The following is a 27928-nucleotide window of genomic DNA, read 5'->3' as shown; positions in this document are numbered from 1 at the left end:
TATTTGACCCCTTTTCATAATCCAAACTCCTTAATAGCTTATATATAATACCTTTAAATTTTTTTTGACCATGTCCGATCCTAATAGGATTGTATGGGCCTCCACAGAGTGGAGATTTGTATTGACAGATTTTGTTTTTACGAGAAATGGATGTCAGCCACTTGCTCAACCTATTAGGTCCATACTCTCACTCATACACAAATTGAAAAACAATATTGTCAGACCCAGGATTCGAACCTGGGACCCAAGACGAAATATGCCAACGCTTAAGCCGTGCGGCCATCGTGGGCGTACTATGTAAGTACTATACTATATAAGTACTTAGGTATTATTTTATTGATAGAATAATTTTTCATTTGGCCATTTTCGATTGGTAACATAGCTATGATTGCACGGTGTGATTTGCATTTCGTGCGTAAAACTTGTGATCAGTTAATTTCGAAATTGCAGTAGGTACCCAATAAATTGCCCCATTTATTCGTCGAAGGATAAGGTCGCTATTGTAAACACTAAACCGACATTGTATAGAATAATATTATGTGTGCATATACAAGGTTGCAGCATTTTCCGCAATTTGGATGGATCTTTTTGTAACTCTAGTGTTTTTTTTTTATTTGACCAGTATTCTATCAGGTAAGTAGGTATATAGTTAGATTATATTATAATAAGTATATACATGTGTCAGTGGCGAAGGGTGGATGTAGGCTGTTAAGATCTGACATAAATAGTTCACACTAAATTTTCTCAGTAAAACGTATTTGTTTTCATTGGACTAAGACTGCAATGTGTAGGTATAATAGTGTTTGTTAGTTTTTAAAATTCAATTTAACCCTGCCTAATCCAAGTCGTAGTCACATAATACTCAGACAAATATTCGTTTATCTTTAAAATATCTACGATTATGCCATTAAACCATACATAATTTTAGATACTTTATAGCTATAAGAATATTTTTTATCGATTATGGTTTAGTTTAGGCAGGGATTAGTGAATGTTAAAAAAAGTAACTGAAAACTAAAATTGTGCACTATTTTTGTCGGATCGCCCATAGCATACCTAAACTATTATGGTTTGATTTAGCAAGGTTTAATTACATTTTTAAAAACTAGCCACCACCATCTGCAATTTGTATTACTATTAGTTCAATGAAAACAAGTAAGTATGACTGACAAAGTTTAGTGTGCACTATTAATGTATATAGAATCTTAAGAATCTACGTAAATAAAACCTTCACCACTGACATGTATTTTACCATTACGACAACGATATCATTAGTAATAATTAAAACCTAGCATCGGGTAATGTCTATGTTTTCTAAGGAATTCGGTGTCCAATATATTATATATACTACTAGCTGACCCGGCAAACGTTGTTCTGCCATATAAATTATTTCTAGTGAATATTTTGGTTGTTAAATAAAAAATAACGAATGTATCGTAAGTGTGTGGGGATGGGATCTATGACAGATAGAGTAATAGAGCGCTGTAGACGATGACCGCCGATAAAAACAAAAAATATCAACCATTCACTTTCTCAATTCAAAATGAGTAATGATGTTCATAATGAATGAATTACCTGTGACAGGTTCTGGTTGTTTAATGTTTATGCAATATCCGTCTTGTCCCTTCCAGAAAATTAGCGGATATTGGAGAGCGTCGTATGAACGGTGTGTGTCAGCGATGAACTCCAGATTATTGTTTCTTCTTCGAATCACGATTTCTCGCGTCGATGTGCGGTCGCCAACCATGATTCCAGCAATGTCGTCAACAACAGGCGCATTGAATCGACGCACGTGCTCTCCAGCTGGTGTTTTATCAGGATTGATGACAATAGCGTGATTGTCACTTTGCAATTCGTGCGTGTGTGCTTTGAAGAATTTCAATAATTCATTGTGCTCATTCAACAGGGCGTCCAGTTCGCCGACGATGCGCCTGGTATTAGGCGAATTGAGGCTATTGTAGCCGCAACGTACATATACATGATTGATGTTCTCACCGCCCATGAAGTAGATTTGTAAAAATTTATGTGGTTCGTTTGGCATTGGCAGCAATGAGCCTACTTTGTGGTATACTTGGCCTTTGATTTTGAACGTAGAATGGAATTGTTGACCATTTGCCGCAGTATTGTGAACTATTTCTGTTGCTCCAAACGAAGTCATTTGGAAGCATGAATTGAATGTGCGAATGGACTTCAGGAACAGGTTTGAATCTGGAACCGCGCCGATGAGCAAGCCGTTCAATGGTTCTGGTGGTATCTCAATTTCTGGTAGTTGCACTTTTCCTGATGCGCAACACATCCCGGCTGACTCATGTTTGAATTTGAGCGCATGACAATGGGGACATTCTTTGTCCATAGCACCAATCAGCATTTTCAGATGAGCGGAATATTCAATATCTGGCTCGTACTCGAATGCGAGACGAAGGAACGAATCGGATGTAAATGTTCGATGTACTTGTTGGCGTTGTCGGTCATTTGCTCTGCGTGTGTTAACTACAAATCGGCGCGCTTGGCTCCGTTCCAATTGTCGTTGTTGATTTCGTTCAGCTCGTGCCTCTTGTGATTGAGATGCAGGCAATTGCGACATGCTTACACGCACGTTTTTGTTATCTTGTTGGATTTGTTCTTTCTACTCTACTATTTCGCATGTTTGTTGCTTTATTCGTTCGACGGCCCAAATGGCCCCCCTTGCGTCTTGCTGGCATTATGCACTATAATACACGCACATAAAAATAGATAAATTAAAATAAATCGTACAAAATTTTGCACGCACTGCGTTGTGATATGCCGAATGAAATGTCAAAATGACGCGACGCTTCTCTTGAATTCTTCTCGGACGTGGCGCCATCTGTCATTCAACAACATAAACAATTTCGTTCTGTTTGAAATACGAACGACGGTTAAATTTGTTCATACAAAAATAATAAAATCGCGATTAAAAAATGGGAGGGTGGGAGTAGTTGGGTGAAAATTTGGGGTTATAGGTATTTTTTATGCCAAATAATAAAAAAATACAAAAAAAATAAAAGAAATTTTTTCTGGGTAGAGATAGCCTAATCACCTAGCGGTATGAAATATACTTGTTGACCTATTCTCATACCTAACAAATATACATAAAAAAATTCATAAAAATCGGTCGAGCCATTTCGGAGGAGTTCGACCACAAACATCGTGACACGAGATTTTTATATATATAGAGATTGTATAGTAAATATATTATACCAATAGTGATTTATTTTTAAATATTTTATAATATGTGTTATTATATATAATACAAGAAACTACACGACTACTTGGAATATTTTTATTTACTTATTTTAAATTTTCAGAACATATAAATTTCAATGTACTCGTATTTTTTAATTAGAAAATATTGAAGACATATTAATTGTTCTCATTTGTGTAAATTAAAATGCAGAAATAAAACATTATATTAGGTATTAAGTTAAGTAATGTACTTATAACTTAAATATTATTTATATTTCACTTATAATTAATTATCCTTATGCTACTTTACACGTAAATACTATGTATAAAAAATATGAAACGTTATGGCAATCACTCATTTTATGCTGCTGCTATGTTTTTGTTAAAAAGAGAAATTTTGTTGTTTTTTAAGGATTTGCGATCGATTTTTCCAGAATGGGTGGCTGGCAATTCATCCAAAAATACAACACCCCCTCTCAATTGCTTGGGATCGGATAAATTTTCTGAAAACAAGGAAAGAAAATATGAGTTTACCTAGTCAATTTAAATGTTATGTATTGACGGATAAAGCACCTGGGGAGCGAGAAACCGCATATTATTACATCTTTAATTATGCAATAATTGGAATTTTTATGCATATTATTAAATTATATATGATATTTTCTTACTTTTGATAACATCTTTGATGTCTTTTTCTGTCAGTTTTGAGCCTGGTACCAACTGGATGAATGCTGCTGGAAGGTCTCCATCATCAGGGTGAGGCAGTCCCACGACACAAGCTGCATATACTCCAGGAATTTTGGAAATTTCTAATTCTAATTCTGCGGGCGCGACCTGTCAATTAAAGTATTTTTTAATTGAATTAAAATTTTATTTATAATACAATTTAATAGTTTTTGTGGATAACTGAAAAAGTCATATAACAATACACATTTAATTAAATGCTAGACATTAAAAATATATCAGGCAAATTTAAGAAAGATCCTTGGTACGACTACTGGCTTCGTAAAAAGTTGGTGATTTGTTACTCCTAAGATTTAGTGGTGTTCAAAATTTAAATTCATTGTTTTGATTGGCGGAACTCTTGACACATTTTAAAAATCTCGATGAACCACTGTCTATGTATTGCTCACCTGGGAGTTTCTGTATTTGAGCATCTCCTTGATGCGGTCTACTATGAAGAAATCTCCATCTTCGTCAACATATGCTAAGTCTCCGGTCAGGAACCACCCATCGTCATCGAAAGACGACACCGTAGCTTCGTCATTGTTGTAGTATTCCTGCAAAAAAAAAAATAGAAAAATTTACAGTTAATATTCTGGAGATTAGTTCCAATCCAAAATGAAGCATATAACAATATTAGATGTCGTAAGGTGGACTTTTTGGACGTCATAAGGAAGACGTGTCGTCATCTATCCAACTTGAATCTTGGCCACCTTCAGATAACGTCTCCATAGCCTTAACACCACGGTCTAGATCTCCCAACACTCATTCGCCTTTCCTGTATATTGAGGAAGAGCCACTTGGCTTGTTGGGTGTCTTCCATCTTTGAGACAAAGCCTGCGCACACATCGCAATTATCGCATATAGCTGGTGGCTGTATCTTCCTACGTCCGGAAAATTGTACGTATGCAGTTTGTCGTATACGTCATCATCACCGTATGCTATTGTCCCGGAAACATATTATAGCAGTATAGCATTGAGACGAAATTAACGACGCATTGTTCGTGGAACATTTGACCGTATAATCATAGAATAGTATAGCAATGTTCCAATTGAGTTGTAAAAGATCTTTTGAGATTGATTTATAACATGTGTTTTATAATAATTACTGTAGGTAATTACGAGTAACTAACTACCTTACGGTATCTTCCTCGCCGCGTGCCTTCTAAATATCTTACATAAAAATATAACCAACCTCACTTAATCTTTTTTTGGTAAGGCCTACCACAACGGGGATATTTTTAAACGCCAAAAGTTGGTAAGTCGATAGTTTAGGTATTTAGAGTGAACAGCGGATTATGTGTCTAAATTAAATAATTATGTAAGCTAGAAAAAATCAAGGTCATCCGATATATAATAGAACATGTACATAAAGCAAAGAGAAATTAGCATTATATTTGATTTTAGAGGGCATGTCAAACGAGACTTATCAACTTTTGGCACTAACTCTTGACATACATGAATAATCAATAAAGCCAAAGTGGTGATTTGCTCTGTCTTAAGTGTCGAGAATGATAGCAACGAGTAGAAACTGTAGATATTTATTTTAGTTTGGTCTAACTAAAGTGTACCTGTAAACTGTAGTAGGATTTGTTTGCCAGATCAATAATAATTATTATCCTTCTACTTAGCACCAACGCCTTGGCTGATGTCGTTTTGAGGAGTCACGCGTGCGGGTAGATAAACGAATGCGTCGACTTTCGCAAATTAGTAGCCATTGGTCGTAGGTGATCTCTCTCACGAAGGGTGAGTGTTATATAATATCACCAAATTGATGTTTCTGGTGTTATGTGAACATGACAATTATTCAGTATTACCTAATAAGTAAAGTTAACGAAAACAATCGGTGTTCTTACTTTGAAAAGGGTTAAAGGTGACTTCAAACGTATTTCTCCAACTGAATTTGCTCCCAGTTCTTCTCCAGTCTGAACATTTACGATCTGAAAATTAAAAAAAATATAAAGGTGGGTATAATACGTAATTAATATTCGGTAAACATATGTATTAATGAGCTATACCTACTTACATTATATAAACAAAAATATATGAAAATGAGAGAATACTTCGAATTCTTGTGCTGTGAGATTTATTTTATAGGATATTGAGATTATTCTATGACTACTGATTCAAACAAACACATACCAAGTTTTTGGAATCGCCATTAGACTTAAATACTTTTTCTATCTTATTTGTTTAATATCTTTGGAAAAATACTAATTTCGAACATGAAAAATAATTCAATGAAGAAAAGCTTGATTAACACTAAACAACATGTTTATTTTTTTTATAAAATATAGTGTATGGTGCAAGAAAATATTTACATATACGAGCGTCCCATGTTGCATTTTTATTATTTATAACGGCGCCACGACGGCCGTCGTCTAGTTATTCCGGCGTCCATATGGCGCAACCAAAAATACAGTTACAGAAGTAAAGTGAATTATGTGTTAATTGTGATTTATTGACTTACCTTCCATTTGATCCATGGCATTGGCTTGCCGCAAGATCCCCTTTTGTATTTAGTCGCTGTGCAAATTGCTCCCGAAACCTCTGACATTCCATAGCAGTTCCCGACTAGACCATTTTTAACATATTTCTGGAAAAAAATATATTTAGTATTGAACAGTTTCGAAAAAATAAAACGTAGAATTAATAATGTGTGAGATTTGTAAGGATACGAGAATTTAAACAGATTGATTGAAAGTGGATTGGGTCAGCACCAAGGCCTGAACAAAAACGAATCATAAGTGCGAGTGAGAAAGCATTCGACACGCTTGTATCTCCGCAATATGCGTTAGAGTAAGATAGAATTTCTATATTATTACTCTGAGGTCGGCACTCACCTGAAACTCTTCAATTTTTTCATATGATATATTGCTTCCAATTGACATCACTGTCATAACACTGGAGAAGTCACATGTTTTTAATCCAGGATATTTTAGTATGGATGTAACAGCAACGGGTGATAGCATGATGGTTTTTGGCTAAAAGAAAATATTATCACATTATATCAATAATATTGCGATTGACGTAGATACTTGTATCAGTGACGAAAAATTAATTTTTGAAGTCGGTAGGCTATGGGGTCATAGTGAATAAATACTCTATAGATATGCATATCAGTCATACTTCGAGACTTAAGAAGATAATACAGTAGAAACTCGATATAACGGACTAATGCGGTTGAGAGGGTGTCCGTTAAAGCCGAAAGTCCGTTATGTAAAAACACAAAATATCTTGTTTTTTCGTCTTCGGATGATATATACAAACACCATGGCCCCCACAACCTAAAGCGGGCCCTCAGGCTAGGATCTTTGGCGGCCCCCCTACCTATCGTTAAGGTTAAAGACAGTGTGGCGCACAACATTAACGTTTTTCAACATGTATATCAGGTATCAGTATATTATAAGCGTTTTTTTTTCTATTTTTAATACTTACATTTACTTTACTCATAGAGTTGTTGAGTATCGACACACAATAATCAAAAATTATATCGTACTATCATAGCGCCGCAGGGGACTTTTTTTACTATTAAAGCAACGCGCTTGCTTTCGGTAATCTTCTTTGAAAAAAGACTAGTTTTGTTTCCACTTTTGAAGTCTGCTGTTTTTTTTATAATCAACTCTCTAAAATTACGAGATGGCAATTACTCGTACATTGTTGTCCAAGAACACTACACAACTACTTTCTACTCCTGGCTCCTAGAAGCGTGAATGCGACCATCAATATATTGCACACATGTCATATAATAGTATAATGATACGACTGCCTGTGGTAACCCGACCTAAAATGTGGATATGCACGATTTTCGAGAAAATAATTAACATAAATTTTAATGATATTACCTGATATTTAATTATGGCATCGCAGGCGCGCTCTGGTGAGAATGGTAGATGAGTTTGGATCCTTGTAGCTCCAAAAATGCAACAATGCAACGTGACAATAATTCCTGATAGCCATACAAATGTGGAAAACAAAAGGATTCCGTGGTCTGATTCAAAATCATATCTTGTCATGAGTGATCTGAAACAATAAATGAATTAATTTTATTAGTACGAGGATTCAGGATGTAATATTATTTTTGGGTCACGATACACAGAACGCATTTTGCTGTCTGCATGTTGCCATAAGTCAAATTTTCGTAACCCTGCATATTATGCTCTTTCAAATCATTTTTTATTCCATTTCCTGCAATTGTCTAAATTTCTATGTATTGCGTATTGTAATTTTTTAGCGTGGTATAATATATACGCCCACGATGACCGAGTGGCTTACTCGTCGGCTTATACTGTCTTGAGCTCCAGGCTCGAATCTAGGGTCTGGAAAATATAAATATTATTTTTCAATTTGTATTTGGAGTCAGAGTATGACCTAATAGTTTGAGCAAGTCGCTATCATCCATTATGCCTCGTAAAAAATCTGTTAATAGAAACTTGCATTCTGTGGAAACCATAGAGGTATTAAATAAAGTGGAAACCCATATGATCTTATTAGGATTGGACATGTTCAAAATAAAAAGAATAATAGTTACAAGTGGGTTGACGGGAAGCCAGGCGGGAACCAGGCTAATTTTCATAGCCAAGTTTAGCAAAATTCATGAATTCTAGAATGAAAACCTAACCCAACCTAACAAATAATCCATAATATATCAGCTATTTTAAAATTTTGTTTGCCACTGGCTACCCGTAAGCCGATAAGAATCGAATAATAAATATTGCAGGGATGTGCGCGGCAAAATAACTTCAAAGAAGTATCACAGTGAGCGACAATAATTGAGAATGAATTAATGAAATGTAAAATATTATTTAGCTTGGTCTTTGTTAGACAAAGGTGAAATTTTTATTTCTAATTTTAGCAGAGATCTTTTAAGCAAGCCCAGTGTCCGAACTCGTCTCCGAAAAATTATGACAGCATATGTTAACACGACCTCAAAACTGCAGTTCCACGTTTACTACTACCACGCGGTAGATTATCGCCAGAAAATTTACATGAAACGATCATATATTGGCCTCAGACTGACTGGAAACATTCCACACTATCTATATTTCACCCCTTGTCAAGTATAAACGAGGCCGGTGTATTGCGGCCAAGTCTCGAAGCGAAGTTAAACTCGAGTAAAAATAAGATTGCTGGGATTGCAGATTACATTTAGAGTCACAATGAAATTGTTCCATACAGCGCCCGAAATGGAAAAATTTACCAACCGGAACGTTCAATTTTCAAAATGAGAAAATTCTTATCTAAATTTATGTACTTATACTATTTTATGAAAATAATTGTTAGATTTTTGTTGTTGTATGACCTATCCGGTTACATGTAAATTGTAAGTAAAACATTTCACCGTTACAAAGTTCGCCGTGAGCTTTCTATTGGAAAGACATGGCCGTATACTATACGGTCTCCAATTTTATTATATTCAATTTGAACATTAATTCCATTTTCATAGCTGATTTTGGCAAAATTCATGAATTTCAGAATGAAAACCTAACCTAACCTAACAGTTATTAATCCAGTATATCGGCTATTTTCAAAATTTGTTTGCCGCTTTTCCTGTAAACCGACATGAACCGTGTTTTATTTAGACATGAATTTTATCTCAGTACTCTATACGACCCAAAGAGGTTGGAGAGTCTTTAATATACGACCATATATTTCCAAAACAACATTTCACGGTAAAGTATGATACGGCGAACTGCATACATACAAATTTCCAGACACGGGCCTATCCATCTCAGATGGTCAAATTAGTTTTTCCACGAAACGGAGCGATAATTTTGGAGATTTCATGAATCGGAACGGCGCTCCAGTGCGATCCGGTCCACTACGAGCTCTGGTTCCATACTATATCAACATATTTTTGATTTTGCGGTATGTATGTGAAGAAAACTTACGGTAATAATATTTGAACCGCCAAATTTTTATGGGTCAAACAAACTCCTTTTGGTAATCCGGTAGTTCCGCTGGAGCATACTATGAATGCCGTGGTTGTGGCTGGGTCAAATTCTGATGCTCTGAAATGTTTAAAGTAAATTATTTCCAGTTAATAAACTATTATAAAATAATATTCAAGCACTACTAATTAGCTAAAATACTAGGTTGGAACGTATGATTTTTTCCCTGACACCTTTACAGATGAAAATCATTCATTGCCCATCTTCAGTCTGGGAAAACTGCATCGTAGTGATATAAAATCTCATTGGCTGAAAACCAATCCATACTAATCAGTCGATACCTTAATGATTGCATACCGTTTAATACCAATACGTCGACCAATGAATGTTTTACGAACTCTCAAAAGTTGTCAGTGCATCAAAATCTATGTGAATTTAGTTAATGGTATAATATCATATTTGGTAAATTAATGTTACCTATTTATAAAATGTGATGAGTCACCTTGACAACATAAATGAGTTAATAAAACGTCATAGATAGCAATCAGAAAAATGCAACAGGGGGAATAATGAAAATGACAAACTGTCAAAAGCGATCGTGTTATTGTTGTCGGTTTTCGACTTCATTTCGACACTCGTGTGCGTTCGGACTAATATTCCGTTTACGCGTGCATGGATTTATTGCTGACAGTAGATAGGTATTATCGCGGCCATAACGAGAAAATGCACGTGTCAACATATTGTATTGTCATGAAAAAAGAGAGAAAGTTCGGAACCTTCTGAATTTTCATGCGATAATTGGGATTTTTTTTGATCTGCGTCTGCGTAGTAGAACGATAGTGGTGAACCTGCTGGCAAATAAACGAACTACCCCTCGGAAAGACTCATTTTGAGGTTAACCGATTTTTATGACCTGTCAAATAGTACTATAAAATTACAACATCACGTCTCGCTTACTCTTGAAGAATGGGATTGGAGAGACAGTCAGCACTTTTACGTGTAAACAGTTATTGTGACGATATTAGACTATAAGGTCACGATAGTTTAAAACACTCACTATTGCTGCAAAGAAATTCATGCACGTGTATCGGCGTTATAAACAGGAACTTAATAGAATCATTAAAACAGTATAAAAGTATAACATTCAATATTTAAAAAAAACCTACGAATTTACAATAAACGTTTTATTTCATTATTTGAAAAAAATCTTTTGTAAATCATAGCCAATAATAGGAATATTTTAAACAAATGAATCTGCATTTTATACATTGGAATAGAATACATACGGATTATGAAATTTGTTCTATAAAATAACCCTTATGGACATAATTAAATCAAATACATAAAATGGTAAAAAAATAAACACTCACTCAAACATATCTTCATCTTCTGCTGGTTTGAGAAAATCTGAGAACGGTGTGAACTTTTTATTCGGTAACTCTCCAAATACAACGATCTCGGGATGGAGGCCGACCTCTGCAGATGCCTGGTCGAATTTTAAAGCCACCTGAGCATCACAGAAGATTATATCAGGCTTTCCAGTGGATAGCAAATGCTTCATTTCACCTGAAAATGTTCACACAATGTTATTAGATATAATAGTGCATCTGTCTATTATTTGCCCACAAAAATACTGCGGAACTTTCTTAGCCGGGCTATCGGGCCATAAAACTCAAAGAACAAAAACCGCGCCGATTTATTGCAAATAATTCTTTAACACGTGTTTCAGTTTATCCCGTATTTCTCCACACTTAAGACCCGTAGCCTGTTAGACCATACCAAGTAGGCAGTTCCTATTAATTTTGTGTTTCCTGATTATCACATTTTTTAGTACATATTAACTAAGCATACAATGTTTGGCCATCGCTAACACAAAACATAGGTGACACAAAAAGCAATATGAACAATGACCTGTTAATATTGTTATTGCTAGCGATTTTTTTTCACATGTGGGGATTTATTATTTTGTTTTCTGTACGTTACTAGAATGTCAGGTATTTTTAAATAATCCACTGCAAATGTCACTTTGGTGTCTGCTCTAATTTGCCTTTTATTTTTGGTGAAAATACAGCGTGCATGTTTGTTGTTGAATTACAGAATTTTCAAGTGAGTTTTTCATTTTTTTCATGTCAAGGATAAATAAGTCACACAATGACATGTCACTAGTGTACAAAGTAGTGCATGTCCTCTTTGACATATCATTATGCTATTATTTTCTTTATTTTTGAATTTTATTTTTAACACTATAACACGCAATGAGGCTCAATGACAGTAGTGCAGTAGTTGTAAAATATTAGTAGTAGTGAAAACATCACAGAAACATGCAGTCTTTGAAAAAAATATCTACTTATGTAAATATATTGAAATGCAAGCTAACTGAGAATAGAAACATTAGTTCCCAGACTGGAAGATAGTACCTTACGTAACGAACTAAAAAGACCGCGTAATTGGTAAATTGATATTTGAGTAGGTGTTGTGCAATTTTACATTTAAATAATTACAAGATAAAAAGAACTTTTTATATACAACGTCTTAAAATTTTCTCTTGAATCATATAAACTTGACTTGACTAGCTTAAACGATCAAAAAAATTTGTACTTAATAGAAATAATACTGAAATGTCAATTTGACATTTCATATTGATTTCCATAGTAACGCACGTGTATATTAATAATTTAGTTGCTAGGACCCCAGAACCCTAGCAACCAATAATAGTGGATTGGATTACGGATTTCTTCCGAAATAACTTTTCATTCAAAACAGAATTAACTGAAAATGAATTCAATTCTACTTAAAGATGGCTAAAAGTATGTAAAGAATGCATTGGCATCGTGTTCTGATATATTCTAAAAGTTTCAAATGTCTAGCTAGTCGGGAAGTTAGTTAAAAATCGATTGCAAGATTTGTACTGGATAAACAACCACCGGACAAATAAGAATATGACCTAATAAAAATGTTGTAAAATAATGACGGTTAATTGTATAAAAAAATATTTTATGGTTGTTACAGTTAGTGCAAAGCGTTTTTATCTCAGTGCAACTCTGGCAAATAAATTACACAGCATAAAATATGTAAAACTGGACGCAGTGTCGTTAACCATGCTATAATTTGGTTTAGTACTGTACTTACTATAATTTTACGCAAATTACGCGAAAATATCATAAGTTTAAAGTATTTTTTCTACTTTAAAACAATAGCTTAGGTACTCGAGTTTTATTGTGGTTTTGTACTATTAAGTAACTAAGTACTATTAGGTAAGTTAATTAAGAAATGGCAACATGATATTATTTTATTCTTAACATTATGTACGACAGGTCACGAGGCCCAATGACAGCAGTTCAATGAAACAATAGTGTTTTTAGTAATATAAGAGAAACAATCACAAACACCTAGTCTTTGAGAAAATCACATAAATATATTATGTTGACCTCATCGAGAATTGAATACGGGGCCCCCGGATGAAAGGCTAGCGCCTAACGCACTAGTCTACGAGGGCAATTGATGGTATTTTACAATTACTCAATTACTGGAGAAAAGCGACGGAGTAAGCTAAATCTATCAGTAATAAAGAATGGGTGAATTATTGTTACATGTGTGACTTACTTGACGTCATATCAACTGATAGCGGCATGACTGCAGTTCCAATATACAGTGCTGCCAATAGTGGAATTCCAGTGTCATTGTGATTGTTTCCACACAACATCAAGACGCTTCCAACGCCCAATCCTCGAGAAATCAGACCATGTGCCACTCTGATGCTGCGCTGTCGCACAGAGCCGTGTGTCTCCGATTCTTCAGTTGTTAGATTGATCTGTAACAGAAGTATGCACAATATTGGACTACTTTTAAACGAAAATACTGTTAAAGATTCCACTTACCTAAGTATACATTTAAATTTATATAAATATCGGAAAATGATAATATAAATTATATTAAATTATACAGGCTGTTTCGATAGTTATTTCGGTTGTAACACCACTGTCAAGACTACTGATCATACCTAAACTATTATGATTTGGTTTAGGCAGGATTTAATTGATTTATTAAAAAGTAATTTAATTCTATAACCATCTGTAATTTGTATTATTAGTTCAATGAAAACAAATAAGTATAACAAGTAAGTACTGGCACATTGGTACTTACTTACTTGGACACCGTATTAATTTACTTTCGTATAGGTTATTTAGTAATTTATTGTTTCCGTGAAGAAATATTCTTTTAGATGGAGATTTAGATATAAATTATGGTTTTCTTTAATCCTTGGATCAAAATCAAATCCTTACAAAAACCATAAACCCTTGTGTATTCCCTAATTTTACTTAACGGACTCCTCATTTGGGAAATGTTGGATTGTTAACTAATACGCTATATTCATTATATTCTTGGTAAGTAGAAAATCATCCCCAAAATATTGAGTTCATTGTTAAGTTACGGAACGAAATTATTAGCTTTCGGAAAACCTCAGAAATTGCCTATTCGATGTTTTTAAAAAATGCATATGGTGCCGGGCTGGACTCGAATCTGCATGCATCAGATTCAGGCCAATATGGTTTAGCAATTAAGTACCTAATTCCTTCAAAATTAATTAATAGTCATGCAACTGGAACGTTTCTAAAATTCGGTAAATATTGGCGACTGTATTTTGTGGTTTGAAACAAGGTATGCACCAATAATAAGTTTTGATTGTTGTTTTAATTTAATAAAACGCATTTTTTTGTATTACATATTCAACTTTTAATCAATTAACTAGGACCGGTTTCGTCCGCTTCAGAGGGACATTTTCAAGCCTCAGAGGGAGTTGAAAATGTCTCTCTGAGGCGGACGAAACCGGTCCTAATTTATTGATTAAAAGTGGAGTAAGTACTACAAAAAAAATGCGTTTTATTAAATTAAAACAACGATCCACCATGAATTGACAGTTAACAAAATAAAAGAAGAAAAAAAAGAAAAATAAGTTTTGAGTCCCGCCCAGCACCACATTTTGAAGATTTTTTCTATTATTTATGTTCATGAGGTGTTTTCAAATTACGTAGGTATGCTAAATTAGAAATTGTTACGTTATTAAATCTTGTAAATTATTCGTTATATATAATAAAAATAAATATGAAAACAACTTTTTAAATTTCTTGCTCATATTTTCTATTTTGGAATAAAATATGTAAATAGAAGTTTAGTGATGAATAAAATTTATATCATAAAATATCAATTCAAATTCAAATAAAAATCTAAATTCAGACTTCATCTTTTCTGTGATAACTGAAATAGGTTATGCTATGTGGGTGTAATTAATATTCCTAATACGTACAATGTTTCAAAATAAATAATATGGAGTGTAGTTTCGTATTTCATGTAGGCTACCAAATTGATTATCCATTAAGGGCACACATGCTTACCTAGAGTTTCTGTTTTTTCATTTAAAGTTGAACTATGACATTGAATACTAGGTATGATTTTTAAAGTGAAAGTGATATTATGTTACATCTCTTTTACGCATGCTAATATGATTAAAAAGTTTTTCTTTCTCTTTCTGTCACATTCGAATTTGATTACCAAAGTTTAAACATTTACTATGCGTATTAGCTGACGTGCTTCGTCGTTTACAAATTATAACATGAATTTAAAAAATATATGTATTTATAATATTAAATATATTTTATAATGTACACAGATTTTTTTAACAACTATATTATATATACTTTTATTTATTTGTCGCATATTCAAAATGTTCTTGCTATATTAAAATCTTTTTTTTAGCCGGCCAAGTAAATCCGTATTTTTGGCCATAGACTAATAGAAAAAACTCTCTGCTGTCAGATTATGTTGATAGCAAATTGCAAGATACCTAACGAAGGAATTGTGTTTTATATCAGGAATAAGAAACACTATCTGTAAGTACAATATTATGTTATTTATTACTGTAGTAGTATTCTGTGTGTTTTGCATATATTATTCAAGTGTTAATTTATTGTTTTCTTAGTCTACATTAGTTGCGTGGTTAGTTTAGAGGTTATTGCGAGAATGCCTGTGATTTCATATTTATTTGTTTGATATAATCTAAGGCGTTCTAGTTGTTATTAAACATGTTACCTACCTGATTACTTTATTTTAGTTAATCAATCTTTTTTGATGCTTTGTATTATCACTAATCCGTTTTAATTACCATTCTTCAAACAGTCGCACACTATAAAAGATTAAAAATCACACTATTAACAGTTCATATGTTATGTTTTTTGCAGATGGAGAAAATGTCTACCGAGATCTTTGCTTGTCGACGGTTTCATATGAATAAGATGGAATGAAATAAATCTTTTAATTAATAATGAAATAAATCCGACTTTCGGCGTACGATCCGAACATGGCGTGATTCATATAATATTATTTATGACGTAGACCATCAAGCATATATACCCATTTTATAGATTTAATAGTACAATTACAAAAGGTAAATATAAAGTGACTAATGTTTGTAACCTATAGCTATGTCTATCTCGCATACATATTTAAAAAATAAAACAATTTTATAATTACATTTTTGCACTAAATTTATTATCGATAATGATATAAAAGTTGCTAAATTGATTCATAATATTCTAAAATATAATATAATTTTGCATATCAGTTACTTGTATCATATCAGGTATGTCATTTGGTAGAGCTTACTCTCCAAGTCTTTTCTTTTTCATCCTCAATATCACTTTGATATTAGAAACATTGTCTTTCTAACACCATTTCAAAGACTTTAAGTTTTCTAGATGCTGTATATTAATTCTTCTCTTCGGCTATATCTGCATCTTAGTTGCAGCATATGGATACAATGCGGCGCCTCCAAGAATCTCTGTCACTCTAGTTTTTTTGCATCGTTCCAGGTCATACTAGCAGCCCGTAACTCCGCCAGATATGCTATATAGATAGTATTTAGCGGCCATCCAGGACGCCGGAATCCGGTTGGCTTGAAGAACAGGCAAACCAGATTGGGATTCTCTTCAGGCACTCGCAGCACGTGGCCGGGCCAGGTACAAAGTTGCGTATTCACTCTCAACGTGATGCGAGGCTATTTGGTGCGTTCTTTTATCTCCCGTTACTTCTAAAATTACCGCACACCCAGTATCCGTCGTAAACATCTGTTCTCGAAGCTCAGTATACGGTTGCTCGGAGCCTTTGTAAGGTGCCATGACATAAAAACTAGTAAGATATTTAAAATAGCTGCTAGAATGAATACATTGTTGAAAGGAAATGAAAACTGATAATATGATATATCAATTAATTTGTCCATCTGAAGTTGTAGATATCAGTTAATAATTATGTGTTATACCAGTAATTAAATGCTGACTTCAAATGAAAATTGACTATTAAATATTGAAATAATATATTACCAGTTTTGATTTTTTTAAGTACTATACTATATCCATGGTTCATATTACAATGTCATAGTAAAACTTAGAAGAATAAAATATGTCGTAAGACGAAATCAATCTTGGGGTTTTAATATAAGTTAAATAAATATTACACAGCTAATTTGTTATTACTTTGAATACATGCCATGTCTTTACATCAATAAAAAACAGAAAAACAATTTAATAATGTATAAATATTTATATAAGACTTAACAACGTCTAGTTAGACATCTAGTTAGACACGATGACCTCCATTTAATTTCCTCTTATTTTAAAATTCACCAAGATATATCTTAATAAGTAGGTAAGTATATTACATTTGTACATATAATAAGTAAATCAAGTACTTAACATAAATAATTATACTGTAAAATTAAATTACAATTGAAGCAGTATATATGGACCCCACAGAGTAATTAACAATATAATAATTTATATAATTATATCGGGTATATACTATATTGACACATTTTAATGAAGTCTATTTTTCTTGGTACCTACGTTCAATGATAAATGTTGTTTTATATTGTAACATAAACAATGGTAATATGCATTGATCTTTCTGATTTTTAAACTGTGATATCTATTTTATATATCTATTGATTTCTATGTGTATTATTGATACATTATTTATTTCAAATACAATAATTTCAAAACTAACAGTAAATAATATATAGAAAGCGTCATGTTGTTTAGTTGGAACATCTACTAGGAAATTCCATCCAATCCAAATTCAATTTTTACCAGGTGGGTACTTGTAGGTCAGTTATTTTTGGAATAAAATGAATCCCTTAAAAAATATGAAATAAGAATAGAATGATAAATATTTGTGAAAATTTACCAAATCAACATGTTTAACGTGAATATTTTCACACTAAAATGATAAATATTGTTAAGAAAATATACACAAACAGTTCATTCAGAAGTTATGACGTTTAAAAGATCCCGCGAGTTAACTCGTGCGTGGCACTGATCATGAGGTGATATCAGTTATAATCATTTATGAGGAATGGTTATAAGCCATTGGCACAACCAATTTGGTTTTTGACCTTGAGAACAAAATGTACTTTTTACACGGAACCAAAACTCACGGCTGCAGAGACGAATGCTTATACAAAATATGGCGCAGTGGAATCGCCAGCAAGATCAGGTATCATTATTTAGATGTAAGTATACATATTATTTTGAATTTCATAAAATTACACTCGTTCTGGGTGTCTCGTAACAGTAAACTATATTAGTAAATTAGATATATCTTGATGAACTATAAAATAGTGATGTAATATAGACTTGTTGAAAATATATTAAGCATAATAAAATTTAAAATAAAAATTTAGAAATTCAGCCTTTCTGGTTCTCTAATATTCATAGATCTACTGGTTCTGGGATCTACTATTTCTGGCAGTAGACAATTCATATAAAAGTGATATATCTTTTTTTCAATCTTTTCAATCCAAAATGTCTCGTCTTTTTTGATTAATTCTATTTTAACAGGAAAATTATGTCCCGTCCAAACTCCAAATAAACAGACATCTTTCTTAGTAATATGAAGCTGCCCCTGAGTCTGGAAGTACCAATCGTGATTTTTATCTATTACCATATTCCTGTCTTTATCTACTTTCCAAAATTTAATTTTTTTCTGTACAATAGCTTCATCTGCACTTATTCCAGCAGCTGAGAAAGGACATTTTATTTCAATAATTGTATCATCATCGCTGATGCCATCTGGCGTTGCACCGATAAAATCATACACATCATCGATAAACAATCCACATCTCTCAATCTTAATCCGTTCTTGTACACTAAGCTGTTGTAAAGCTATTGATTCATTTTCTTTACCATATTTTACCGCTTTCACGTTGGCTAATGATTGGCTATATAATAAACGTTTTACCAAAGGCCCAAATTTTGTATTTTCTCGCCGCTTACACACCTTACCAAAAACAGAGGCAGTAAGAAGGTTTCGTCGCCTTTCTAGCCATTCTGCACATTCAGATTGTAATACGGTGCGTCTTTCTATATCCCTCCTCTCATAGTTTGTCAGTTTGAGTTTTTTCAAAAAAGTTTCTTTTAACAATTGATATTGATTTTTGTCCATATCAGGTTTTTGGCAACTCTCTCCATAATCTGGATTAGATAAAGGAACAGTATGTATTGGTTTTCGCCAAGATTTTCCTATTTTTTTTTTATTTATTTTCAACCTTCTTGATTCTAAGCGATTTATGAAGGCTTTTGGGCTATTTTTATAAACTTGTTTTTGAATTGTGCAATGTAACTTATTTGTATTAAATGCGATTACCGCCGCTGCACATCGTCCCATGTACGATTGTCTTTGAGAGTAGTTAATTCTCTTGCCGCCTACAAATTTTGCAATCATGTTATTAAAAGATTCTGAAATATTAGTAGAAAAATTATAAATTAAACTTTTTGAATTTAGCACCAAACGAGAATTATATATCATTAATTGAGAAAATAGACTGCATTCTTTTAATGCTGGTACATAATTTACATCAAGCATGTCCTCTGTATTTGGTTCATTTGTACAAAAATATGGTAGACAAGAAGTATGGTCTCCAAAAACATGGTGCGGTCCATTAAATAAATCTTTTTTCAGAGCGATAACCTTTTCTTCGAAAGTACTATCTTGTAGTTTTCTATACTTGATTGCACCTATGACGGCTTTCCGCAGACGTCTTTTTCTTGACGCAATGATTTTTCTTACATTCAAGGGATATCTTGTGTCTTTGGTTAATGCCTCTATTTTGCCACAATAATTTCTAATTAAATGGTTTTTACATTCAACTTTCTCGACAGTTACATTCGGATAAGGGTGACAATCAAGAATTTTTTTGTATGTGCTGGAATCTCCATCAGCAATCAATTTTGAATAAATCAATCCATGTGTATTAATAGATTCTTTAAAGCCTTCTAATATTGCTGTAGATTCCATTCCACCTGACGGACCGGTATAATTTAAAAAGCATTTATGTTGTTGAGCAGGGATATTTTTATTTTTAGCTTTGGCGCACAAATCGCAATATTTATTTTTCACTGACATGTACAAAATCTTTCCGGTTCTTTGACCAATGATCGTGGCAGCGCCAGATGCTGCGGAATAATTGCATCTGTATGAACGTTTCGACCAACAGCCGTCTGCAACAACTGATATCATGGGAATACCAGAAGAATCGACGTCACCATTTTCGATTGCAAGTTGTCGCTCTTCTTTCGCAGCGTTTTCCATACTCTTATTTTTGGTTTCTTCAAACCACTCGTACACCTTCTGTTGACTCTTTCTGTATGTTCTTGCTGTAATCGATGGTACGTCAATTGCTGAACACATTTCTTCCAGATTTGAAAATCCACTGCCGATACTGATTATACTGGATACAAATGCGTCACACAGATTCATTTTGTTTTTGTTCATTTCAGTGGTATATAATTTTAATTTTTTACCACAAAGTTTACATTGAATAAAAAATGTACTACTAAAGTTATCCCGATTTTCCCCAAAAATTTCTAAATGTGATAAATTACAATTAAATGGAGAATCATGGTGGCTAATTAATTGAAGTTGTTGGAAAAAATATGAAAAGTCTATAATTCTACGGCCTTCTACACGGAATTTAGGGCTTGAATCTTCAATTTCATTTTCTATAATAAATTCTTCGTGTTCGTGTTCAAATGTGGGATGAAATTCTGGTTCAGGTAGTATGCTTTGAGGATTTCCATGCTCAGGCATAGTCTTCGGCAATATATCAATACTATAATACATTCAAAAATATTAGTTTAGTAGATAGTTAACAGAAAACAAAATGTATAGCTGCTATTAATTATTGTACCAGATTATAATTTTTGTCACAGACACACTAATTTCGAATAAGACATGGCACAAACATAATATAAAAATAATATAAGTACAAATGATCATTATACTTAATTGTGTGTATTAATAAGTAATACGCAAAACTTCCTTTTGCAAGATAAATAAATATTGTGAACCAAAATTTTCTGTGAAATGTGGTTTTTTCAACTATGTATAATTATGTCAAATTATAAAATAATAATTTCAAACCTTTGTGTTTTTAATGTATTAATATTTCCATCTTTTCTCCTACGTCTTTTTTTGGAACTTCCAGCCATCGGATAGTGAGTTCGTGGCATTTTTTGTAAGTACAATCGATATAAATAATTGTGATAATATTGTTAGGTACCTATGTCAAAAACCGAGGATGAAAATTTCGCATTCCCGCTGAAATAAATGACGTTCATAGTATTGCCAGGCTAAACTTTCGAAATTAAAGTTAGTTTTTAAAAAAAAAATTACATTGGAAAATATTATGTAAGTACAGGCATCCATTATTATGTTATTTGATGAAAGTATTCTTTAAAATCATCTGTATTATTATAATCTCGCAAATTCATAATTTAGTAAAAGTTAAATTTTCTGTAATATAAACATCAGTAGGTACCTAACCTATGTTGATTCATAATTTTGGCTAAGTAAAAAATATAGATATTTTTACTTCGCGATGTGTTTGGGGTGTTCTAAATTATGTAAGTATGTTTAATAACAAATGTGAAATTCGTAAAACCTCATGTGTATTATTTATTAAATAAAAATAGTAAAACTAATAGTAGATACAAATGGTGAAAAACTTCATTCTCTTATTTACTAAAATATCAATTCAATAATATTTTAGTAGATATGGCAATACTGGACGACCCGATATATGTCACTGAAATAAAATAAAATCTATCACAATTTATAAAATACATACCTACTACAATCATAATTATTTTGAATGTAGAGGGAGATAGTTATAGAAAGGGACAGAAAACTGATTGCTATGTTGCAATATTAGGCAAAATAGATTGCAACAGTGTTAAAAATTATAATGTATGATTTAGTATGACATAACGTAGAATTGACGCAAATACAAATTTCTTCAGATTTTTTTTTGTTTTGTCCTCAAATGTCAAAATATGTTTTCCTTTTGAATAATATGTTCGAATTTGTGTTTGTTTCGCCTATTTTTGTGTTCAATTTGTAGCATTCACTTTTATAAACATATTTTTGTACAATACTTGTGTGTTGGCGTATTTTTTTGGTCATATAAAGTTAAAATAATACCAGCTAAAGATTCCATACATCATACACCAATTCGCAGGTGGGTCTGGCGGATATCAAGATGGTCGAATATTTCGTGGAAACAGTTGTTTTAAAAAGGTCTCTATTTAGTATTACAAATTTATAACTAACAAGATATTTCATCATTTATTCAATGATTAATGATAAACCTTCTGATACGTAGCTTTATATTATTTCGTATGTCTATAATTGTAGCATATTTAAATAACAAAATGTCCACTCGCTTCCATTAGATTTAGAACCAATAGAAACTGCAAATATTATAATTATACTGAATATATTTTACTACATTATGTTTTATAACATTACAACTATCTATAATAAATCGTTTGAGATAATAATTAAGGGAAAAATTTGTCATCATCACAGCCTATTAATGTCACAAAAATATGGCTTCGTTCTCAATTATCACGTTTCACGGTTTCAAAGAATATTATTTTACGTCATAAAAATACTTTATGTAGTTATCAAATGTTTTACATAAATATTTGACGATGAATAAGCTTCATAATGATATAAATAGTTTTTCTACAAATCTTACGTACTATTCAGGCTTAACCTCTGAAAATACCAGAAAATAGCTGACATGGAACACCTTCCCCCTTAAACTCAAAAATAAATACCGCTTAACTGGAATTATTGTAATATAATATGTTTTAGTCTCCATCTTCATAGAAGAAGGTTTTATTCAACACGATTGCACATATAAGAAAGTGAGATGCTATCGTGAAAATGTGCAGGCCGCATCGGTAGAACACGAAAGACTGACGCAATTACGTGGAAAATAACCGCGAAAGATCTAGATTCTAACAATAAACAGCGAGTGGAAGACCACTGACGAAGATTTTTTTTTTTTGTTGTTTCGGGGCGCATGATGATTTATTTGCCTCGGTCTTCCTCTTATGATATTTCTCACGAAATGTTTGTCGTGAATTAAAAAAACAATTCTGTGAATTTGTTTTACAGAAAAATCTAAATATATGTACGTAAGTAATTAAGATAAATTGGATACTTAATCAAAAATAGCGTCACTTCTTGAAAATGACGGCGATGAGTTAACAGTGCCAGACTGTCTGTATTTTCTTTATCCATGTCTACGTGGAAGGGGTTTTCCGAGAAAAGATTATGTAGGTCAGTATAAAACAGTACGTGGACAGCAACGTATGGAAATTTTAGGTACCTGCGCATTTACAATTCTATGCTTAGTAACACAGCTAAGATTAATAACTAAATGAAGATTATATCATAATTTGAAAAGTTTAACAATACATAAATACCTAATCTAAAGAATATTTTCGTGGATTTAATCATTTATGAACGTAAAATGTATCCATAGTAAATGGCTATAAGGTTGGTTTTAAAACAATTAACAAGCATAGAGATATAGCAATAGCTATGTGGCCAATGCTTTGAGTTACCCCACCACCCGTTATCTATATTATGCAGCCGCGATTTGTGCACGGCCGCCAATTCCTTGTCCCGCAACGAAGCTGCATGAGACTGATGTAACAATCATGCACCTTGGTGCTTAAAGAAAGAGTTTAGAAAAAAAATAGAATCTTGAACTTGCTCTGCCGTCATTTATCTTTAGTGTAATACAGTGTCCTCTGTACCCGTGTAATGAAACTCTGGAGAAACGGAGGAGTCAGGAGTTGAAAGTGGCGAATTTAAAGAGGGATCGAAATTATTGTGTCGTTTTTTACACTAGGATTGTGAAAAATACGTATTTGGTACCTACTTTCTGGCAAAACGTCCACTTTATCTATTTCATTGAAAACTGCCACTATCGGAAAGTAGGTAACTATTGTTGCACGTAAACATCTGACATACAAGGTCAATTTTCTTTCTATAAAAATGGCCTCATATCATTCTCATTGTAGAGCTCAAACGGTAACATAATTTATTTCATTTACTGTGATTTCGAAGATAATAAAGATAATTGACAAAAGTGATCATTGTATAATTAACACCCAGCGTCCGAAACCGACTATTTTTTTTATCCATTTTGCATTTTGCTAATACATTTATGTTCGCGGATATTTTTAAATTCCACCATCATTGTACTGTTTTATGTTGTATTTACAGGGGTGGCTCTACCTTAAGGGTTCATAGGTATCATCCCCACATCCATATCATATAAAAAATACACGTCAGATATTTTTGTTATTGGGCATGATATACCTAATCCACTATATGATTAAATGAACTACTTATTCAATTATTTATTTTATTCATCTAAACCTAAACCCTTCGCTAGTTTATTATAGTGATATGTAGTATTATTATACAAATCAATAATGCAATGATTGTCAATTATGTAATAACATAATGATGATTTTTTATATAAATAACCATGCTCTTGCTTTTCCGTACAAGGTGGTTGAGAGGGCTAGTTGTTAGTAACATAATGATGATTACGCGGTATTAAAATAATTTATTTAATTAAAAACGCTCTATTTCACGGTGACACATAATATATACTTATAAAATAAGAAATCATGTCATTAAGTAAAGACTGAAAAATTACTCATTTCCCATTAATAATAGCAAATTATTATAAGAAGCTTGATACATAATGTATAATAAATGAGAAAGCAGGTAGGTATGTATATTCAATAATTAATGACTAAGCCCCACCACTTAGAAAGTCGTCGAGCCGCCACTGTGTATTTATATATATTAATTTAGCATTTGGATTAAATACATATGCTGTATAATATAAAATATAATGCTGTCTTTAATTTTCAGTAAATAATGAAAAAGTTACTGAGAGTATGCATACAGTTTCAAGTAACAAACATTTCTTCTAAATAATAAAAAATACATATGAAAATATATTTAAAAAAATACTGACCAATAGTAAATTCTATATAGGTATAGTATCTACCTGTATACATATAAAAATATATTTTGGGAGTTTACACTGACAGTTTTTTAATGTTCTGAAAATAACAATTTAAAATAAATCTTGGGATTAATCGTACAATGGCTCCGTTGTAATTTCATTAGAATGTTGCCAAATAAACGAAATCTCGGAATCGTTGCGGGAACAAAAATATTAATTATAATGAGTCGTAAAAAGACACTTACTAAAAAGTGAAAATAAAAATAAATATCACTGATGTGTTTTTAGATTGGTCATTTTTTGAATTAGTGTTGCAAGCGGGCAGTCAGTCACTGGGATTGCCCAATATTTTTGTGTTGTTTCTAGCGAAATCCAGCTGTTGAATCAATCTCCTGTAATAAATAAAATTGACTCAATGCCAAATCGATTTTTTTAAATATTGTATCGCTTGTAAAATTTGTTAAATTTAAAATAACATTGCGATGTAAATAAACGTAAAACAGATTTTATAATGCTAATAAATTTAACGAATATACTTTCACAACGAAAGCTCATAACGCATCGACGGTGTTAACATAAGCTTGATACATCTAAATTTTATAATATTTAGAATAAACCTTGAAATTTTAAATAAGTGATCTTATTTTTGTGCAGTATTTTAAGTGACTATTGGCTATCGTTTTTTTTCCAAACCGCTTTATTAATTACGACCCTGAAAAGTGTAGGTATCTACCACTTGGTCGAATCGCTGGCGCAGAATCTTCAGTTAATAAACCGGTCAATTCTTGACAGGGCACTGTGGATTCGCTGCCAAGTTCTTTGAGTTTGGACTTGTTACCCGACCAGCATGTCCATGTGGCGAGGATGAGAACCACATCATCTGGGAATATCCGACCATGTGGTCCGAAAGGGAAAAGATGTTCAAGTCGGTCCAACCAGTTGTTGGGCACACCGGGCAGTCCAACATGGTAGCCACAATGGACAAATATAATAGATACTTTAAAAAAAGTGTGGTGTCTTGTTGCGGACGTTTAGTTTAGTATGTTCGTATTGCTTTCTTTTTACAGTTACCGGACAAAACAGAACATGACAAAACAGGACCGCTAGGGGAAAAATGAAACATTAATTGTTGTGGAATCTATTTAGGTTAGGTTAGGTCATTATTTCGTTGTACCTAGTCACCCAATCATTTTGAACATATTATATTGATTAAGATGAGATATCCTAAGCTTGCCGGCAACACCAAGTTCCGTTTAAGTATGGCTTTCTAGCGATTAGGAATGCAGAAATTAGGTATTTAATTTGATTTATTATGGCGTATTGAAAATCTGTGCTACTAAAAATCTATCAACATAATAGAGATAGAACAATTTCAATATTGAATTTATATTTTTCCTGAAAGGTCATAGTTATATTTATCGTTGTTCTGTTTTGATACTGTTCTATTTTGTCATGTTGTGTTTTGTCATGTTCTGTTTTGTCATGTTCTGTTTTGTCACCGTTCTGTTTTGTCATGGAACCCTTTTTACATTTATTGTTATGTAAGACGCCAGTCGGAATATAAATACAATTTTAATTATTGGCGTGCGAGACGTAGATGATGGTTAATTTACTATTATTATTTATGTGAACAGTAGCTTACTATGCAGTATAAAGATTTTCTAATTTAGGGGAGCATTTTGTCACACACAAGCTGTTGGACCCCGTATTCTTCAGGATAAGTCGTTACGTATTGTTTGTTTCCATTGTATCGCAAGGATTATTTTGTAAATTTATATATTATCAAGTTTCTAATGAATTTTATAATTAAAATATTAAATATATATTAATTATTGTAACAACATTCAATTGTTCCTGAGATTTATTTAACTCATTCGCTGCTGACTTTATAATGAGATTTTAATTAGCACCTTTAAAATGCACGTTAATTACATCGATCGGCCGCCTGGTCATTACGCGCATGTGCGTCTTCAGCGTCCAAAGTATTTTATACTACTATTTACTATTTAACTACATATAAGTACTATTTAATACTATTTACTGAAAATGTATTTCATTACTAGTGTTTAAAAATTTACATTGGAATAATTATGAAATTATATTATTATATTATGATCAAAAATAGAGCGGAGACTGCTAAACAATATATGTTGTGAAAGCCTATACATAAGGACAATCAGATATATCGCAGACAGATTGCACAAGAGTGTGGTCAGATGGGAAAGATAAAGATGAAATTTTCCCACAATATAACATGATGCACGCACGGTAGACCAGGTAGGCCCTGGCAAACCTTCCAAAAGATGGAAAGATAACTGGGGCACGATTTTTCAAAGATCAAAATAAAAAAAAATTGTCCCAAATAACCTAATGGTCTATATCAGAAGAAGAACGAACCATCAGAAGAAGAAGGCGTATTTCAAATATAATATTCAATTTATAATGTATTCATTATTATATTGATAATATAATATTTGTATAAAATTTTCCCATTAATACATTACTTTAAAGAATTCAAATATTCTTATATTGAAAAAAAGAATATTGAGAAAGTACATAATATTTCGATTAATTATCAATCTAGTAATGTATGAAAATACTTGCAAGTAAATACCAAAAAGTGGGAATGGGACAACTGGACACCAGGACAATTGGGCGCCGCACTGTCGAATGAAATAAATAGACGTTCGATTTTATACAGAACGTAGACGAGGAATTT

General features: G+C 32.6%; 1 protein-coding gene and 1 long non-coding RNA gene across 3 annotated transcripts in view; one reads left to right on the top strand and one right to left on the bottom strand.

Annotated features, from left to right (window-relative positions):
• Positions 1 to 3425: 3425 nt before the first annotated feature.
• LOC147071287 (luciferin 4-monooxygenase-like) overlaps positions 3426 to 27928 on the bottom strand; it is a 36724-nt gene continuing 12221 nt past the window's right edge. Inside the window, exons 2-11 of one of the 2 annotated variants that reach the window (XM_085947885.1) lie at positions 13422 to 13629; positions 11189 to 11384; positions 9819 to 9938; positions 7773 to 7950; positions 6771 to 6911; positions 6398 to 6523; positions 5784 to 5867; positions 4338 to 4484; positions 3873 to 4038; positions 3426 to 3707 (exon numbers count right to left, since the gene is read on the bottom strand). In XM_085947885.1, the coding sequence (XP_085804011.1) occupies positions 3565 to 3707; positions 3873 to 4038; positions 4338 to 4484; positions 5784 to 5867; positions 6398 to 6523; positions 6771 to 6911; positions 7773 to 7950; positions 9819 to 9938; positions 11189 to 11384; positions 13422 to 13629 (1509 nt within the window). In that variant the 3' untranslated portion in view covers positions 3426 to 3564. The remainder of the gene's footprint in view (positions 3708 to 3872; positions 4039 to 4337; positions 4485 to 5783; positions 5868 to 6397; positions 6524 to 6770; positions 6912 to 7772; positions 7951 to 9818; positions 9939 to 11188; positions 11385 to 13421; positions 13630 to 27928) is intronic. The other variant, XM_085947886.1, reaches the window with a different exon arrangement.
• Positions 15631 to 17290, top strand: LOC147071288 (uncharacterized). The gene is made up of 3 exons (XR_015070746.1): positions 15631 to 15706; positions 16055 to 16260; positions 16685 to 17290. It is a non-coding gene; the product is annotated as an uncharacterized LOC147071288 (long non-coding RNA).

The sequence above is a fragment of the Rhyacophila brunnea genome, unplaced genomic scaffold (genome assembly GCF_057557595.1).
Source record: "Rhyacophila brunnea isolate RB1 unplaced genomic scaffold, BYU_Rbru_1.0 scaffold_20, whole genome shotgun sequence".
NCBI lineage: Eukaryota > Metazoa > Arthropoda > Insecta > Trichoptera > Rhyacophilidae > Rhyacophila > Rhyacophila brunnea.
Note: the sequence above shows the minus strand (reverse complement) of the source record. Positions and strands in the feature narration are given on the sequence as shown.